Source organism: Triticum aestivum, chromosome 7A (assembly GCF_018294505.1).
Source record: "Triticum aestivum cultivar Chinese Spring chromosome 7A, IWGSC CS RefSeq v2.1, whole genome shotgun sequence".
Lineage (NCBI taxonomy): Eukaryota > Viridiplantae > Streptophyta > Magnoliopsida > Poales > Poaceae > Triticum > Triticum aestivum.
In genome coordinates this window covers 675478942-675493176 of record NC_057812.1, presented here as the reverse complement: position 1 = coordinate 675493176, position 14235 = coordinate 675478942, and the positions used below count along the sequence as shown (strand labels likewise).

Here is a 14235-nt window from a genome sequence, read left to right as displayed (position 1 = left end):
GAGCCTCTTTGATTCATAGGATTGCAAAAACACGGGAATAGGAAAAATGCAGGATTGAAATGGCATGTCCATTGGATCCCTTAGGATTTGAGTTTGTTTGATTGTGTCAAGGGAAAAACAAAGAATTACTAGTGGATGTTAGAATTCCTGTAAAATGTAGTACAAATGAATCCTTAGGAAAAAAATCCTATAGGATTCAATCCTACAAATCAAACGATCAACATAGGAAAAATTCCTAAGGATTCTAATCCTTCAAAGATCCTATGAAAATCCTTTGAATCAAAGAGACCCTCAATCTATTGCAGGAGAAGAAAAGAAGTTCTTGTTCTCAAAGTTCAAAAGAATGTTCTCGGTAGAGTGTCTCTCGTTATAATTATCAAGATTCACCAAGAAAAGAATAAAAGGGGTATTAGGAATGTCGCATGGACATGCTAAGAAAGGTCTCTAAAGTATGCATGCGAGAAAACCTACGCCTGTTCTTATAGTTAAGGGTAATGGAACTAGAAACTATGGTGTTCCAAGAGTTGATGAGAAAAGATTGAAAACGGATATGGTACCATATGTTTCAGTTGTTGGAAGCTCAATACATTACCCTGACACAGTTCACATATCCGGGTTGTTTTGGCAATGTCCAGTCCATATATAGTGTTGGAAATATGCCCTAGAGGCAATAATAAAAGTATTATTATTATATTTCCTTGTTCATGATAATTGTCTTTTATTCATGCTATAACTGTATTATCTGGAAATCGTAATACACGTGTGAATACATAGACCACAATATGTCCCTAGTGATCCTCTAGTTGACTAGCTCGTTGTGATCAACAGATAGTCATGTTTTCCTGGCTATGGACATTGGATGTCGTTGATAACGGGATCACATCATTAGGAGAATGATGTGATGGACAAGACCCAATCCTAAGACTAGCACAAAAGATCGTGTAGTTCATTTGCTAGAGCTTTGCCAATGTCAAGTATCTCTTCCTTCGACCATGAGAGCGTGTAACTCCTGGATACCGTAGGAGTGCTTTGGGTGTATCAAACGTCACAACGTAACTGGGTGACTATAAAGGTGCACTACAGGTATCTCCGAAAGTATCTATTGTTTTATGCGGATCGAGACTGGGATTTGTCACTCCGTGTAAACGGAGAGGTATCTCTGGGCCCACTCGGTAGGACATCATCATATGCGCAATGTGACCAAGGAGTTGATCACGGGATGATGTGTGACGGAACGAGTAAAGTGACTTGCCGGTAACGAGATTGAACAAGGTATTGGATACCGACGATCGAATCTCGGGCAAGTAACATACCGATAGACAAAGGGAATTGAATACGGGATTGATTAAGTCCTTGACATCGTGGTTCATCCGATGAGATCATCGTGGAACATGTGGGAGCCATCATGGGTATCCAGATCCCGCTGTTGGTTACTGACCGGAGAACGTCTCGGTCATGTCTACATGTCTCCCGAACCCGTAGGGTCTACACACTTAAGGTTCGATGACGCTAGGGTTATAAAGGAAGTTTGTATGTGGTTACCGAATGTTGTTCGGAGTCCCGGATGAGATCCCGGACGTCACGAGGAGTTCCGGAATGGTCCGGAGGTAAAGATTTATATATGGGAAGTCCTATTTTGGCCACCGGAAAATGTTCGGGATTTTTCGGTATTGTACCGGGAAGGTTCTAGAAGGTTCCGGAGTGGGGCCCACCTGCATGGGGGGGCCCACATGGACGTGGGTAGTGGGGGCAAGGCCCCACACCCCTGGTCAAGGCGCACCAAGATCCCCCCTTAGAAGGAATAAGATCATATCCCGAAGGGATAAGATCAAGATCCCTAAAAAGGGGGGATAACAATCGGTGGGGAAGAAAATAATGAGATTTCTTTCCTCCCACCTTGGCCAACGCCCCAATGGACTTGGAGGGCAAGAAACCAGCCCCTCCACCCCTATATATAGTGGGGAGGCGCATGGGAGCTATACACGAAGTTCTGGCACAGCCCTACCTCTCTCCCTACTCCTCCTCTCCCATGGTGCTTGGCGAAGCCCTGCGGGATTGCCACGCTCCTCCACCACCACCACGCCGTTGTGCTGCTATTGGATGGAGTCTTCCTCAACCTCTCCCTCTCTCCTTGCTGGATCAAGGCGTGGGAGACGTCACCGGGCTGTACGTGTGTTGAACGCGGAGGTGCCGTGCGTTCGGTACTTGATCATCGGTGATTTGAATCACGACGAGTACGACTCCATCAACCCCGTTCACTTGAACGCTTCCGCTTAGCGATCTACAAGGGTATGTAGATGCACTCTCCTTCCACTCGTTGCTGGTCTCTCCATAGATAGATCTTGGTGATACGTAGGAAAGTTTTTGAATTTCTGCTACGTTCCCCAACAGTGGCATCATGAGCTAGGTCTATTGCGTAGATTCTTTGCACGAGTAGAACACAAAGTAGTTGTGGGCGTTGATTTTGTTCAATATGCTTACCGTTACTAGTCCAATCTTGTTTCGATGGTATTGTGGGATGAAGCGGCCCGGACCGACCTTACACGTACTCTTATGTGAGACAGGTTCCACCGATTGACATGCACTTGGTGCATAAGGTGGCTAGCGGGTGCCAGTCTCTCCCACTTTAGTCGGAACGGATTCGATGAAAAGGGTCCTTATGAAGGGTAAATAGCAATTGGCATATCACGTTGTGGTTTTGCGTAGGTAAGAAACGTTCTTGCTAGAAACCCATAGCAGCCACGTAAAACATGCAAACAACAATTAGAGGACGTCTAACTTGTTTTTGCAGGGTATGCTATGTGATGTGATATGGCCAAGAAGAATGTGATGAATGATATGTGATGTATGAGATTGATCATGTTCTTGTAATAGGATTCACGACTTGCATGTCGATGAGTATGACAACCGGCAGGAGCCATAGGAGTTGTCTTTATTTATTGTATGACCCGCGTGTCATTGAACAACGCCATGTAAATTACTTTACTTTATTGCTAAACGCGTTAGCCATAGAAGTATAAGTAGTCGTTGGCGTGACAACTTCATGAAGACACGATGATGGAGATCATGATGATGGAGATCATGGTGTCAAGCCGGTGACAAGATGATCATGGAGCCCCGAAGATGAAGATCAATGGAGCTATATGATATTGGCCATATCATGTCACAAATGTATAATTGCATGTGATGTTTATTATGATTATGCATCTTGTTTACTTAGGACGACGGTAGTAAATAAGATGATCCCTTACAAAATTTCAAGAAGTGTTCTCCCCTAACTGTGCACCGTTGCTACAGTTCGTCGCTTCTAAGCACCACGTGATGATCGGGTGTGATGGATTCTTACGTTCACATACAACGGGTGTAAGACAGTTTTACACAGCGAAAATACTTAGGGTTAACTTGACGAGTCTAGCATGTGCAGACATGGCCTCGGAACACGGAGACCGAAAGGTCGAGCATGAGTCGTATAGTAGATACGATCAACATGAAGATGTTCACCGATGATGACTAGTCTGTCTCACGTGATGATCGGACACGGCCTAGTTGACTCGGATCATGTAATCACTTAGATGACCAGAGGGATGTCTATCTGAGTGGGAGTTCATAAGATGAACTTAATTATCTTGAACATAGTCAAAAGACCTTTTACAAATTATGTCGTAGCTCGCGCTTTAGTTCTACTGTTTTAGATATGTTCCTAGAGAAAATATAGTTGAAAGTTGAAAGTAGCAATTATGCGGACAGTAGAAAGCTTATGTCCTTAATGCACTGCTCAGTGTGCCGAACCCCAAACATCGTTTGTGGATGTTGCGAACATCGGACATACACGTTTTGATAACTACGTGATAGTTCAGTTAAACGGTTTAGAGTTGAGGCACTAAAGACGTTTTCGAAACATCGCGGAACATATGAGATGTTTCAAGGGCTGAAATTGGGATTTCAGGCTCGTGCCCACGTCAAGAGGTATGAGACCTCCGGCGATTTTCTTAGCCTGCAAACTAAGGGAGAAAAGCTCAATCGTTGAGCTTGTGCTCAGATTGTCTGAGTGCAACAATCACTTGAATCAAGTGGGAGTTAATCTTCCAGATGAGATAGTGATGTTTCCCCAAAGTCATTGCCACCGAGCTGCTAGAGCTTCGTGATGAACTATAACATATCAGGGATATATATGATGATCCTTGAGGTATTCGCGATGTTTGACACCGCGAAAGTAGAAATCAAGAAGGAGCATCAATTGTTGATGGTTGGTGAAACCACTAGTTTCAAGAAGGGCAAGTGCAAGAAGGGATACTTCATGAAACGGCAAATCAGCTGCTGCACCAGTGAAGAAACCCGAGATTGAACCCAAACCTGAGACTAAGTGCTTCTGTGATAAGGGGAATAGCCGCTGGAGCAGAATTACCCTAGATACTTGGTAGATAAGAAGGCTGGCAAGGTCGATAGAAGTATATTGGATATACATTATGTTAATGTGTACTTTACTAGTACTCCTAGTAGCACCAGGGTATTAGATACCGGTTCGGTTGCTAAGTGTTAGTAACTCGAAATAAAAGCTACGGAATAAACGAAGACTAGCTAAAGGTGAGCTGACGATATATGTTGGAAGTGTTTCCAAGTTTGATGTGATCAAACATCGCACGCTCCCTCTACCATCAAGATTAGCATTAAACCTGAATGGTTTATTAAATCTCGATCGTAGTGATACACATTTTCATGCCAAAAGATATAAGATAGTAATGATAGTACCACTTACTTGTGGCACTGCCATGTAAGTCATAATGGTATAAAACACATGAAGAAGCTCCATGTTGATGGATCTTTGGACTCACTCATTTTTGAAAAGTTTGAGACATGCGAACCATGTCTATTGGTATATATGCATGAAGAAACTCCATGCAAATGGACCGTTTGAACTCACTTGATTTTGAATCACTTGAGATATGCAAATCATACCACATGGGCAAGATGACTGAAAAGCCTCGGTTTCAGTAAGATGGAACAAGATAGCAACTTGTTGGAAGTAACACATTTTGATGTGTGTAGTCCAATGAGTGCTGAGGCATGCAGTGAATATCATTATGTTCTTACTTCATAGATGATTCGAGTAGATGTTGAGAATATTTACTTGATGAAACACAAGTCTGAATTATTGAATGGTTCAAGTAATTTCAGAGTGAAGTAGAAGATCATTGTGACAAGAGGATAAAATGTCTATGATATGATCATAGAGATGAATATCTGAGTTACGAGTTTTGGCACACAATTAAGACATTGTGGAAATTGTTTCACAATTAATACCGCCTGGAACACCATAGTGTGATGGTGTGTCCGAACATCATAGTTGCACCCTATTGGATATGATGCGTACCATGATTTCTCTTATCGAATTACCACTATCTTTCATGGGTTAGGCATTAGAGACAACCACATTCACTTTAAATAGGGCACCACGTAATTCCGTTTGAGACGACACCGTTTGGAGAAACCTAAGTTGTTGTTTCTTAAAGGTTTGGGACTGCGACGCTTATGTGAAAAAGTTTCAGGATTGATAAGCTCGAACCCAAAGCGGATAAAATGCATCTTCATAGGACACCCAAAACAGTTGGGTATACCTCCTAATTCAGATCCGAAAGCAATATGAATTGTTTCTTGAATCGGGTCCTTTCTCGAGGAAAGGTTTCTCTCGAAAGAGTTGAGTGGGAGGATGGTGGAGACTTGATGAGGTTATTGAACCATCACTTCAACCAGTGTGTAGCAGGGCACAGGAAGTTGTTCCTGTGGCACCTACACCAATTGAAGTAGAAGCTTATGATAGTGATCATGAAACTTCGGATCAAGTCACTCCCGTACCTCGTAGGGTGACAAGGATACGTACTACTTCAGAGTGGTACGGTAATCCTGTCTTGGAAGTCATGTTGCTAGACAACAATGAACCTACGAGGTATGGAGAAGCGATGGTGGGCCCGGATTCCGATAAATGGCTTGAGGCCATAAAATCCGAGAGAGGATCCATGTATGAAAACAAAGTGTAGACTTTGGCAGAACGGCTCGATGGTCGTAAGGCTAATGAGTACAGATGGATTTCAAAAGGAAGACGGACAATGATGGTAAATGTCACCATTAAGAAAGCTCGACTTGTTGTTAAGATGTTTTCCGACAAGTTCAAGGAGTTGATTACGGTGAGGTTTTCTCACTCGTAGCGATGCTAAGAGTCTGTTGGAATTGGATTAGCAGTTACTGCATGATTGATGAAATCTTGCAGATAGGATGTCAAAACATTGTTTCCTCGATGTTATACTTGAGCAAAGGTTGTATGTGATACAACCGGAAGGTTTTGTCAATCCCAAAAGATGCTAATAAGTATGCAAAGCTCCAGCAATCCTTCTAAGGACTGGAGTGAGCATCTCGGAGTTGGAATGTGTGCTTTGATGATGATCAAAGATTTTGGGTTTGTACAAAGTTTACGAGAAACTTGTATTTCCAAAGAAGTGAGTGGGAGCACTATAGAATTTCTTATGAGTATATGTTGTTGACATATTGTTGATCAGAAATGACGTAGAATTTCTGGAAAGCATATAGGGTTATTTTGAAAGTGTTTTTCAATGGAAAGCCTGGATTAAGCTACTTGAACATTGAGCATCAAGATCTATAAGGATAGATCAAAATGCTTAATAATACTTTCAAATGAGCACATACCTTGACATGATCTTGAAGGTGTTCAAGATGGACCAGTTAAAGAAGGAGTTCTTGCCTGAGTTGTAAGGTACAAAGTTAGGACTTAAAGCTCGACCACGGCAGAAAAGAGAGAAAGGACGAAGGTCGTCCCCTATACTTTAGACGTAGGCTCTACAGTATGCCATGCTGAGTACCGCACCTGAAGTGTGCCTTGCCATGAGTCAGTCAAGGGGTACAAGAGTGATCCAAGAATGGATCACAGGACAGCGGTCAAAGTTATCCTTAGAAATTAGTGGACTAAGGAATTTTTCTCGATTATGGAGGTGGTAAAAGAGTTCGTCGTAAAGGGTTACGTCGATGCAAGCTTGACACCTATCCGGATAGCTCTGAGTAGAGATACCGGATACATATAATGGAGCAACAATTTAGAATAGCTCCAAGTAGAACAGTTATTTGGATTAGCTCCAAATAGAGCGTGGTAGCTACATCTAGGAGATGACATAGAGATTTGTAAAACACAAACGGATCTGAAAGGTTCGGACCCGTTGACTAAAACCTCTCTCACAAGCAACATGATCAAACCTAAAACTCATTGAGTATTAATCACATAGTGATGTGAACTAGACTACTGATTCTAGTAAACTCTTGGGTGTTAGTCACATGGCGATGTGACCTGTGAGTGTTAATCACATGGCGATATGAACTAGATTATTGACTCTAGTGCAAGTGGGAGACTGTTGGAAATATGCCCTAGAGGCAATAATAAAAGTATTATTATTATATTTCCTTGTTCATGATAATTGTCTTTTATTCATGCTATAACTGTATTATCCGGAAATCGTAATACACGTGTGAATACATAGACCACAATATGTCCCTAGTGAGCCTCTAGTTGACTAGCTCGTTGTGATCAACAGATAGTCTTGTTTTCCTGGCTATGGACATTGGATGTCGTTGATAACGGGATCACATCATTAGGAGAATGATGTGATGGACAAGACCCAATCCTAAGACTAGCACAAAAGATCGTGTAGTTCATTTGCTAGAGCTTTGCCAATGTCAAGTATCTCTTCCTTCGACCATGAGAGCGTGTAACTCCTGGATACCGTAGGAGTGCTTTGGGTGTATCAAACGTCACAACGTAACTGGGTGACTATAAAGGTGCACTACAGGTATCTCCGAAAGTATCTATTGTTTTATGCAGATCGAGACTGGGATTTGTCACTCCGTGTAAACGGAGAGGTATTTCTGGGCCCACTCGGTAGGACATCATCATATGCGCAATGTGACCAAGGAGTTGATCACGGGATGATGTGTTACGGAACGAGTAAAGTGACTTGCCGGTAACGAGATTGAACAAGGTATTGGATACCGACGATCGAATCTCGGGCAAGTAACATACCGATAGACAAAGGGAATTGAATACGGGATTGATTAAGTCCTTGACATCGTGGTTCATCCGATGAGATCATCGTGGAACATGTGGGAGCCATCATGGGTATCCAGATCCCGCTGTTGGTTATTGACCGGAGAACGTCTCGGTCATGTCTACATGTCTCCCGAACCCGTAAGGTCTACACACTTAAGGTTCGATGACGCTAGGGTTATAAAGGAAGTTTGTATGTGGTTACCGAATGTTGTTCGGAGTCCCGGATGAGATCCCGGACGTCACGAGGAGTTCCGGAATGGTCCGGAGGTAAAGAGTTATATATGGGAAGTCCTATTTTGGCCACCGGAAAAAGTTCGGGATTTTTCGGTATTGTACCGGGAAGGTTCTAGAAGGTTCCGGAGTGGGGCCCACCTACATGGGGGGGCCACATGGACGTGGGTAGTGGGGGAAAGGCCCCACACCCCTGGTCAAGGCGCACCAAGATCCCCCCTTAGAAGGAATAAGATCATATCCCGAAGGGATAAGATCAAGATCCCTAAAAAGGGGGGATAACAATCGGTGGGGAAGGAAATAATGAGATTTCTTTCCTCCCACCTTGGCCAACGCCCCAATGGACTTGGAGGGCAAGAAACCAGCCCCTCCACCCCTATATATAGTGGGGAGGCGCATGGGAGCTATACACGAAGTTCTGGCACAGCCCTACCTCTCTCCCTACTCCTCCTCTCCCATGGTGCTTGGCGAAGCCCTGCTGGATTGCCACGCTCCTCCACCACCACCACGCTATTGTGCTGCTGTTGGATGGAGTCTTCCTCAACCTCTCCCTCTCTCCTTGCTGGATCAAGGCGTGGGAGACGTCACCGGGCTGTACGTGTGTTGAACGCGGAGGTGCCGTGCGTTCGGTACTTGATCATCGGTGATTTGAATCACGACGAGTACGACTCCATCAACCCCGTTCACTTGAACGCTTCCGCTTAGCGATCTACAAGGGTATGTAGATGCACTCTCCTTCCACTCGTTGCTGGTCTCTCCATAGATAGATCTTGGTGATACGTAGAAATTTTTTTGAATTTCTGCTACGTTCCCCAACATATAGATCACTGGAATGGAGTCAAAGATAACGGCCTCAAGCTGAAAGAAATAAGTGCTCTCAAAAGATTGTGAGTACAAAGACATGACTTGTGAAATGTATAGCGAAATCCACAATTGTCGCTAACTTTCATACTTGGAGGTTTATGTGTGGAAAAGCTCCAAAGAATGAAACAATTATCATCAATGTGATGCAAAGATATGTTATAGCTTGATATGAGGCTGAGGGACAGGCAAAATGTTGATGCCTGTACCCGGAGTTGATAATGGTTTACAACAGCGATAACCATTTTAAGTTTTTCGCTCCTATGACAACGAGTCAAGTGTTGATGCCAAACACACTGACATAGAGTTATGCGTTGTAAAGGAGAAAGTCCGGAATTATGTAGAAATGCTTGAAGCATAAAAGCAACAGACAAGTGTTTGCAGATCTGCTTATTAAAGGCTTACCGCCCAGTGTGTTCGGATCCGAACACACAGTCGACATGGGTTTTATGGTATAGTCTAAAATTTCCGGACAATAAAAGGGCCCAAGGTTAAAGAATTTATTTCAAAACAGAGAGGTACGTTGTGGCTGTCTGATTCTATCGGCAATTGAGCTGTGACGATGAAACATGTTCTATGTATTGATCTGTTATGAAACGAGTAAAGTAAAAGTATACAGTCAAAAGTAAAAGTTGAGATCAAGGGGGAGAATGTTAGGATAATCTCCACCGTATGGGCCCAACGGCCCACCGGGCCCTTAGATCCGCGCCCTGATCGGGGGTGCTCAACCCACTATGGGTGACGGGCCCCTGTCACCTGCACTATATAAAGAGATGGGGGTCGGCGGCTCGCATCACGAGGTTTGTCGCAGCGCCGTACACCCCATCTAATCCCCTACCGATCTAGGGTTAGTTCAGTGCTGATGGGAAGCACCGCCACCACCACTCTCTGCCATCACGCCGGCACCGGCGCCATAGCCGGCAACCGGAGCTCCTCGAGCCACAAGGAAAGGTAATACCTATCACCGTTGCCGGAATCCTAGCCTAACCGATCCACAAAGTCTATCAGTCTCCTCTACACTTCCAAATCCACTCGTGAGAGTGTCGCATGCCTCTACAGCCTCGCAGAGAAGCGATCGTACAAGTTAACCCTCCCGGAGCCGCCTATCCGCACTAGGTGTTTGATCGGGTCCTCACATGGCTGGCTGATAACTGCTGATGAGAGATCTGAGATGCACCTCGTCAATCCGGTCACATGTGAACAGATTGCTCTCCCTTCAGTGATCACAATTGAGCAGGTGAGGCCCATCTTTGATGAGAATGGTGCTGCCCACAAGTATGAACTCTCATGGCACACTGGAATGCACGATGGTTATAACTCACCATCAATCTTTGCTCTTGACAACCTGCGGCACGAACTCCACTATAAGGCATATGTGTTCTCCGATGCATCCACGGAAAGCTTCATTGTGGTGCTCATCCACAATCCAATGCGTCAGCTCTCTTATGCAAGGGTAGGGGATGACAAGTGGACCTGGCTGCCACCTCATGATATCTATGACGACTGCACTTACAAGAATGGCCTATTGTATGCAGCGACTGCAACTGGAGAAATTCATGCTTTTGATCTTAGTGGGCCTTTCGCCAGTATGAAGATAATTATGGGGGCATCTGAGAATGTTTCAGCTGGCAGTGTGTACATCGTTCAAGCTCCCTGGGGTGATCTGCTGCTTATTGGGAGAATCTTTGGGGATTATGATTTAGAACCTGAACCTGGGGCATCTGTGTTTTGGCAAACAGGCAGAATTAATATGTATGAAGTTGACAAGGTGGCAAGTAAACTTAAGGAAATCAATTCGTTGCGTGCCCATGTGTTATTTCTTGGGCATAATCAATCTCTTTGTCTCAATGCTGAAGAATATCCAGCACTCAAGGCAAATCATGTCTACTTTACTGATGATAGTTTTTTCTGGACAACGGGATTGAAGAATAATCACTGCGACATGGGAGTTCTCGATTTGGATGATAATAGCAGGGAGGAAATTATATCTCCTCATCTTTGCTCCAACTTTCCGGCTCCTATGTGGATTACGGCTGATCTTAGAAAGATGAACTTGGCATCAGTAGGGGTAGCTTGAATACTCGCTGTCCTTATTGGCCGAACAACAGGTGAGCATCTCCATCTTAGCACCAATGATCCAGAATGTCTCGTGGCAGTGGCACTATGACAATGGAACTATTGGGTTTGGTCTTTGGATCCTCAACAAGCCTCAGACTACGGATGGCAGACATACCCGGACAACCCCCTTCGCTGCTCATTCATGCCTTCACTGTGTGTCTCCTCTCTTGGTCAATTTACTGAAATAAAACCAGCTAAACTTAACTTTATGAATGATACATATGTAACAAATTGATTTTTCAGAGCTGGTATAGTTTTTCCGGTGAAGCCGCAAACTTTGCACAAGAGTTAGAGAAGCATATAGTTACTGACTTCTTTGCTTTGGAGCTACATCTGAGAACAACAGGTCATGTTTTTGGAGAATTTGTGTTGCATCTTCTTGGATTGAATAGGATCTGTAGTGTTATAAGGAGACTTAAGGTCGTCCGAGACTCCGAGTCCGACAGAGATCATGGGTAATGCTCCTTCTGCTTTATATCTCAAATTCTCAATAATACATTTTGTAACCATTCACATCTTTGGTACTATTAGGAGGAAGAAGCATGCCCTGCAAATTGTCCTTGTGAGACTACGAACTGGAGGACCCAAATTATCTCCTTGACTGCCCTTGAAGATTTAGAAATCGTTGGCTCTGAAGCAGAGGATCACGAGCTTGATTTCTTGAAACTGATATTCCGTTCTGCACCAATGCTTAAAACAGTGATTGTGAAGCTGTCAGATGAGATCTCGTCAAGTGATGATACAATCACGAAAATGTGCGACATCTTCACGGGATACCCTTCTGTGAAATGTAATGTTTATCTTAGCTCTGGTAAGTGAGATGCAACAAGAATATAGTAAAATCAAGCTGTCATTGATTTTCATGTTGTGCAAAATCTCTATAGTTGTTGCAATGTGCCGTTTATATGCCAATTATAAAGTTTGGCTGTACATGTATATATCCAGTTATCACCTTAATATGTTACTAGTTATTACTAATACACAATTGCATGCTTTCAATGCATGTTAGAGAAAAAACATATGATATGTTGCTGAATTTGTGTGCACATTCCCTTGTTTTTTTTATAAAACTGAAGATGAATGGCGGATGGGGTTAGAATATTCGAAACTTTTTATGTAGTATCTTGGCGATAAATCATGAGTGAACGCGGTGCCACGCGAGGATGTAATCCTGCCGGTCAGCTCCCTCGTGATTCGTGCAGTTTTAATACACAAAGCGCGTATACTAATATCTTGTCACCGTATCCAGGTAGTACATTCGCTCTGAGTGCATTAAGTTTTTGTCAGGCTGAATGGGTAACTACAACACGCTCCCTGCCGCTTTGTGCAGATCAGTACGCATTGAGTTACTGTCCATTTATGTGCTACCAGCTTCAGGCAAGAGGGAAAAATATTAGATGCTACCACACATTACATGCTATCATGCTACCCTTTTTCAAAAACGTGTTTAAATGTCTCACAAAATTTGTGAGTGTTCAAAAGGCATGTGTCTACAATCTGTAAAAATTTCAAATCAAAATCCAAAACACACATCAAGAAACAAAAAAGACAAATTCAGTATGAATAGTGCCACAAAAAGACAAAAGCCAGAATGACATTATTTACATTCTGATTTCTCCTTTTTGTTTCCCATGTGTATTTCGAAATTTTGAGTTGAACTTTTTACAGGTTGTCAACATATGTCTTATGAACACTCATAATTATTTTCAGAATTTCTTGAAACAGCTAAATATGTTTTTTGAAAAAATGTATCATGGGAGCACCTAATGTGTGGGAGCATAGGAGATGGACAGGAGTGTGGCAGTTGTGAAAATAATCCAAATTAACATGTCAGTGGCTAGACGTATGCTGGCTTTCGGCAGCAATGATAATGTCTGGCCTACATCCCGTTTGCCATTGATCCCACCATAATGATGTTGATAATGGCTCATTATCACAACCTACCCTAGCAGATTTACTCATGTTCATGTTAATTTGCTAGTATTATTTGCATAATTATCAAGTACCTTTAGTATAGTAATGAAGACCACAACCCAGCTGCCCCTAAATGTAATACTAGTTTCTTGCAATCCAATTTTTAAAGCTTGGCATATATAGATGTTTGTGTTAACATTTTTTATTTCAAGTAAGGTTATATCTCCTCCTCAATAAGACTAATTAAATTGTCTTAGGCCCCTAACATTATGTATATGACGTTTGAAAAATGAAAACATCATATATATGCTGAACCCTACCATCTCCACTAGGGGAGGCATTATTACAATCCCAACAAGTACTATATATGAAGAACTTAAAAAAACACCTACTATGAACAACGGTTGACCAAAGAAGAAAAAATGAGTCGTTAATCCCACATGGTTTAATTACCAACATTCAAGGTGTACAGGGAAACCACTGGCGCAACACCTCACATTGATCTCTCAAGTATGTATCGGCTTCATTTAAGATGCCCAACCACCAGCCCATATACATGTATTTGCTGAATTAACCTAGCATAGCGTTGGCGTATTCATTTAATCACCATATAAGGTGCTAATCACATAGCATGCATGGACTACCCAGATTACATCCTCGCGTGGCGCCATGTTCCAAAAATTCGCGTCCGTATCTTGGTTGCATTTTGGGTTTATGCAATCTTCTATATTGGCAATTCCCTTTCTTTTTTGCATCTATACTCAGTAACCAAAGAAAACTTTCTTATTAGCTGAGTCTACGTCAATTTCATTGGTCTTACCGAAAAAGGGTTTCCTTCCGCTTTGTATTCCAAAGCAACCAACACCGATACAAGGATATCTGGAGCGAACAGCACAGCAAGCCCAAAAGAAAAAGAAGAAGAAATAAATGCCAACAACGGCAGCTCGACAAAGCGCGGATGACCCGCCACCGCTACGCCCTCCAGACACAAACCACCACAACCC

The 14235-nt window shown here is 43.0% G+C and overlaps 1 protein-coding gene across 1 annotated transcript; it reads left to right on the top strand.

Moving 5' to 3' along the window:
* Positions 1-9537: 9537 nt before the first annotated feature.
* On the top strand, positions 9538-11459 carry LOC123154586 (uncharacterized). Its single transcript, XM_044573276.1, has one exon. It carries the CDS (start codon positions 10371-10373, stop codon positions 11274-11276), a length of 906 nt encoding a protein of 301 aa, XP_044429211.1. The 5' UTR covers positions 9538-10370; the 3' UTR covers positions 11277-11459.
* The last annotated feature ends 2776 nt before the right edge of the window (positions 11460-14235 follow it).